The sequence below is a fragment of the Theobroma umbraticum genome, unplaced genomic scaffold (genome assembly GCF_002168275.2).
Source record: "Theobroma umbraticum cultivar Fairchild unplaced genomic scaffold, ASM216827v3 scaffold_147.0, whole genome shotgun sequence".
NCBI classification, from domain to species: Eukaryota; Viridiplantae; Streptophyta; class Magnoliopsida; order Malvales; family Malvaceae; genus Theobroma; species Theobroma umbraticum.
This window is the reverse complement of record NW_018397259.1, coordinates 6528744-6534820: the sequence shown is the minus strand read 5'-3', so window position 1 is coordinate 6534820 and position 6077 is coordinate 6528744. Positions and strand designations below refer to the sequence as shown.

The window sequence follows — 6077 nt, the reverse complement described above, 5'->3', positions numbered from 1 at the left end:
GTCAAAAAATTAAATTATTTTGATTTTTAGTACATGGACTAAATTAAATAAAATTAAAAAGCACAAAGACTAAAAGGGTTTTTTGACCGTTTTATGCTTGTCGGTAATCTAAGGTGCTACTACTTCATGTTGCTATTTGTGTATCTTATGTTGTCTTTTTTTGTTATGTTATGGTGTGATGCCATTGGGTCTTATAGCATATTATATTTTAAGGTAAACTATTTAAATATTTTTAAATTTTAATTAAAATTACACGGAATTTATTATTTGAGAAATAGATACTTCATCTTAAAAGAATATCTGTGACTCATAAGTCCAATTATTAGTTAATTGTTAAGATTTTCACATTAATTTCTTAATATGGTAATAATTTTTAAATAATTTTAATTTCGAATATGTCAAAAATTATAATACTATATGCACTTTTATTTTGCATTTAAAATTTTTATTCTTAAAAAAAAAAAAACTTTCCTTTCAAGCTAGATACAGCTGAATGTGGCGTCCAGCTAGATTCGCACGTCCTTAGGGAGTGTCATTTTCACGGTCCCTCAGGGAAGCGCAGCCAGATCCGTTCAGATCTAGTCGGATAATGCCAATGTCGGCCAAATCTAGCTTGGAAGGTTTTTTTTTTCAAGAAAAAAATTTTATGGTAATAATTTTTGAATAATTTTAACCTCGACCAAGTCAAAAATTATAATACTATATACATTTTTATTTTGCATTTAAAATTTTTGTTCTTAAAAAAAAAAACTTTCCCTTCAAGCTAGATATAGCTGAATGTGGCGTCCAGCTAGATTCGCACGTCCTTAGGGAGTGCCATTTTCAGGGTCCCTCAGGGAAGCGCAGCCAGATCCGTTCATATCTAGTCGGATAATGCCAATGTCGGCCATATCTAGCTTGGAAGGTTCTTTTTTTCAAGAAAAAAATTTTAAAATGAAAAATAAAGAGTATTTTATATAATCTTTTCACTTTTTTGTTGACGGTATTAAAGTTTTTGAAGCGAAGTGTCTGCTTTTCCAACCAATGGATCTTTTGATTAGAATTACTTTGTACAAGATAAATTAATTACTATATACACCAATGGCACGGAGATTCGCATATGATTCTTCACAGGATATACAAGGAACCAATTTGACAGAAGCCATGGGGACTCATCATTATCGCACTAGTTTCAGCTATAGGTTCCCGCATTCTTCCTTCATTCTGTCATATATCCTTTGATACCAATTTTTGGCTCTACCTTTTTTAATGGAGGCAACAGAAATCTCTAAAAGCAAACTTTCAAATACCCAAGGATCGGAGGAGTCATGGGATGATGAAGAGGTTCAAGAATTGGTCCAAACCCTCCCCAAAGAGAGAAACTGGCATGGTACTCATCTTCTTCTCTACCAAGGCTTTTGGTGTTCATCTAGGGTGCTTAGAGCCATGATTTCTTTCCAAAAGCACTTCCAAGCACTTGATAATGATATTTTTCAAACAAGTCTTCCGAAATGCGGCACTACTTGGATGAAGGCCTTGATTCTCACAATTGTGAACCGCAACCATTTTGAACTTAAAAACAGCCCTTTGCTCAGCTTATGCCCTCACCAAGCTGTACCGTTCCTTGAGCTAGATCTTTACTTGAAAAACCATTCTCCGGATCTTGAAAACATCCCTCAGCCAAGAATTTTTTCAACCCATACGCCTTATGCTTCTTTGCCACCTTCCATTAAAGAATGTTCCACCTCTAAAATTGTGTACATTTGTTGAAATCCGATGGATATGTTCATCTCTTTATGGCATTTCATTAATAAATGACGATCTGAAAACGTAGATCCACTACCATTAGATGAAGCTTTCGAGATGTTTTGTCGAGGAATTCATGGCTTTGGACCGTTTTCCGATCATGTGTTAGGGTATTGGAAGGCAAAACAAGAAAATCCCAATAATATAATATTTTTAAAATATGAAGATCTTAAGGAAGACATCGTTTTTCATGTGAAGAAGTTGGCCAACTTCTTAGGTTTTCCTTTTTCAAGGGAAGAAGAGAGACAAGGAGTAGTAGAAGAAATAGCTATGCTGTGTAGTTTTGAGAATCTTAAAGGGATGGAGGTTAACAAGAGTGGCAAGCAGCCTGTTGGAGTTCCAAACACTACCTTCTTCAGGAAAGGAGAGGTGGGAGATTGGAGCAATTATCTCACACCTTCTATGGCAGAGCGCTTGGAGAAGCTTGTTCAAGAAAAGTTAATTAAGTCCAATTTAACATTCAAGCATTCGTCTTCCAAATAAATATGTGATATTTTGCTTATTTTATGCTCTTATTTAGTGTATTTGTGCGAGTAGACATACATTTATAAAATTATCCTCCTTGTTTGTTTTTAAATGTCTTATTTCATTAACTCTTAATTTTGAAATTACTTAAAATTTTCTATTACAATTGCTTAAAGAAATACTATATAACACAATTAACTAATGACATACTAACTCATATAATATATCTAATATTTAAAACTAATTGAAATAACTTATTATCTGACAACTCAAAAGAAATAACTATCAATGAATGTATGATTTATTATCTCTATACAATTTTTTAGTAGTCACATTATTCAATTGTTAGACAATATATATGGCATTATCTTCTGTCCTTTTTTTTTTCTCTAAAATACATGGAAAGGCTTTTTCTTTCTCCCTCTCTATTTTGTTCTTATAATTAATTGATTAGAAGTGAAATATTAATTAAAATTTAATATCAATTTAGCCTTTTAAAAAAAGATTCAATATCAATTTAAACATAAATGAGTTGGGTATTATTTGATAAGTTGTTGAAAAATTTCAAATCACTAAAACTTTGTCAAGTATTTAATTATTTCAATAAATGAAATCATTTATATTGGGAAGGTGGAATTATCCAAAACAAAATATTGATTTCTTTTAGTTTTAATTATTAGGTTGACCTGTGACTGAAGTTTAATAAATAAATGCCACATTGTCATATTTTTTGCCATTAATTTCATTGAAACATGATGTTATGCCATTGCCATGTCATTATAAATTTAAATATTCACAAATTAATTAACAACAAAGTTCACATGTTTTATTCTTTACAAAATATTTTTAAAAAATTTATGAACAAGTCACTCAATGCAAATTTAACATATACGAATATTGTAGTACCTAAAACCAAATTGAAATATATCTAAGTTTTCGGGTCTTTTTCTTTATTCTTTATTTTATTTTTTCAACCAAACTTTTTTTCCCTCTATATCTTACATGCTTCTTTTTCTTTGGATAATGCTACATACCAAAATAATTGACATGGCAAGGAAGGAAAAAGATTGGGAAAAAACAAATTAACATTACTAGACTTAAAACTTTTCATTTTTCATAATTTAAGAAAGCTTCGAGATATGATTTAAGTATTTGTTTGGCCTGAATTTTTTTTCAGCTTATCTACTTCTTAAAAGTAAAAATTAAACTAAATAAGATTTTTGAAAAGTTATTAAAAAAAAGTAACATTTTTTTAAAGAACAAAATTTAAGAAAAAAAGAGTTTCAAGAAATGCCTCAAAGATGAGAATTTTTTTTGTTCTTTTAAAAATACGTTAGCTTTTTAATAAATACTTTTCTTTCTCTCTCCATTAATCTCCCTCTTCTCTGTTTTTACAAATCATCATTCTCTTCTCTATTTTTACAAATCATCATTCTTCAATGCAAAATCACGATCTCCCTCTCCCCTACCTCTTCCTACAAGCACTACTAAGAAAACACAAAATCCAATAATAGAATAACAAAATTTAATATATTTTTTTTATTTTTATAAAAATTAAGAGAAAAGAAAATTTAAAATTCAAAATTGTATTCAAATACTACTTCTTCTTCACATATCAATTTAATACTATTATTGTTATATAAGTTTGAGAGTTGTTTCGTCTTTGATATAGATTTTTTTAAATATTTTAACACATGAAATCGTATATAAATTCGAAATAGACTTATTTCGTTTTAGTTTATTAAGTGATAGAAGATGATATAAATATTCTATATGATAATTTTAATCAAAATTAAAATTTATATAATTTATCTTTCCAAATAACTTAACAAATAATTTAACTTAATTTTAAAAATTATTATTTTTCATACAAACTCTATAATAGCTTTTTAATTAAAAAAATTAAACCAAACAGACTCTAAACCTCCCTCCACTCCACTTTTCAAGGCGTGAACGGAGGAGGCCTCCTAGCCTTAGTGGCTTGCTCGAAGGCATATGCAATCTCAATCAGCGTTGGCTCTGAGCCCTTTAGTCCTCCAAAACATAGGCCGAAAGGCACCCCCTCGGTATCATATCCAGCGGGGACTATAATTCCTGGATATCCACCTATTGCCAGAACAGTCGAAGCTAATGAAAATGGTGACAATAACGCGTCTAGCTTGTTCTCCCTCATCAATTTCTCCAGTCCATCTCTTGACATTTTTGCTAAATGTAATAGTGCCTCCTTCTCTTTCTTGCCTATGCCATTCGTAGCTTCAGCATCGAGGAAAAGCTGTTGCCCATATTCCTTTGTTTTTTCCTGCAGGACACAAAACTCAAGCATTCCACTCAGCACCAAATATGTAAGGCTGTAAGCTTTGTTTAACCATACCCAATTCGGGAAGAAGGCATTAGTGAAGAAGATAACTGTGTCTGTTGATTGCTGAAATACTTACCAAATCTGAAAACTTTTTGTTGAATGCAATGATATCTTTTAGGGATCTCACTGGAGAAACCACAAGCTCTTTTAGGTAAGAATTCAAGGCCAATTTGAACTCAGCATTCATTGCTACAGATATGAAGTTTGTGTTGGCGCTATACGCAGCCAGAAACTTGGATTTGTCCAAATTTTCTACCAAAACTGCACCTCCTTGCCTTAATTTGCAGCAGATTATGTTGAATGAACCAGAATTACCCATCTATATAATTGGATGAAACTAATAATAGCAGAATTTATGATTTGCTACCTTAAAGTGGAGAAATGACGCTCAAAAGCTTCAGCAAAAATAGATCCTTTATCGAAACTGAAGAACACATTCCTCAATAAGCCCAATCTCTTCCCTTTGAGACCATAAGGCTTTAGAAACTGTTTGTAGCCACCACGTGGAATGTACTTTGATGCTTCAATGGTTGCTTTATCTTTATAATCTAATCCTGCAATAGCATCAAGGACGTATACAGCATCTGCTACTGTTCTGCACATGGGTCTGTTTCAATTCAATAGAGCATGAGCCACAGTTAATTTTAATTAGAACGAGAGCCCACCCCACAAGAAGAAAAAGGTTGAATCTAGTGAAATAAAAGGACCACAAACAACCAGTGGTAAATCTTAGTTTAGAAGATCTGCAAGGTGATAGAACAGTATGCTCTGTTTCTAGCCGGAGAGGAACATGGATAAAGTCATTTACATAGAAAAGAATAAATTAGTATGAACTATTATTATACTCTTATTGGAGCAGCAGCACACCCAATAAAATAACTTCATCAAAAGATTAATAGCACCTACCCAACAGTGTCCTGTCTGGGAGTAATAGGGATGACTCCTGCTCGGCTTGTAAGACCAACAGTAGGTTTGATGCCAACAATTGCGTTGTTACTAGATGGACAGGATTGAGCCATCAGTCTCGGTCCCAAGTGTCACTGCTGCCATATTTGCTGCTGCTGATACGGCAGATCCACTGCTTGACCCACATGGATCTGCTGAAAGATTATAAGGATTCTGCATACAAAAAATTCAGGAAATTACTTTTCCTTATTAAGACAAATTATATTTGGTAATGAATCCAAATTAAGTATAGCAAACAAGAGCATTAGAATGATTCTGTATAAAAAATTGCTGACTACAATGAACTCATAATATGATAGCTTTATTTATGTTAATTTCTATATTTGCATGGAAAAATTCTATGCCGGTATATTTATTTCCCTCTTATCAATATTACAGGTTCTTTAGCGTGTCAAAACAAGTTCGTTCTTAAACTCACCTTTCCCTGGCCACTCCGGGCACACCAGCCGCTGGGCGCTTTATTGTCCCTGAAATGAGCCCACTCACTTAAGCTAGCCTTTCC

At 32.4% G+C, this 6077-nt stretch overlaps 1 protein-coding gene and 1 pseudogene across 1 annotated transcript in view; one reads left to right on the top strand and one right to left on the bottom strand.

Moving 5' to 3' along the window:
* Positions 1-1025: 1025 nt before the first annotated feature.
* On the top strand, positions 1026-2375 carry LOC110415435 (cytosolic sulfotransferase 15 pseudogene; annotated as a pseudogene).
* Positions 2376-4030: 1655 nt separating this feature from the next.
* The window catches only part of LOC110415163 (putative amidase At4g34880), a 2506-nt gene continuing 459 nt past the window's right edge, over positions 4031-6077 (bottom strand). The window contains 6 exon segments of the mRNA XM_021426722.2: positions 4031-4549; positions 4686-4884; positions 4977-5216; positions 5516-5614; positions 5616-5728; positions 5994-6071. Of these exon segments, the coding sequence (XP_021282397.2) occupies positions 4193-4549; positions 4686-4884; positions 4977-5216; positions 5516-5614; positions 5616-5728; positions 5994-6071 (1086 nt within the window). The 3' untranslated portion in view covers positions 4031-4192.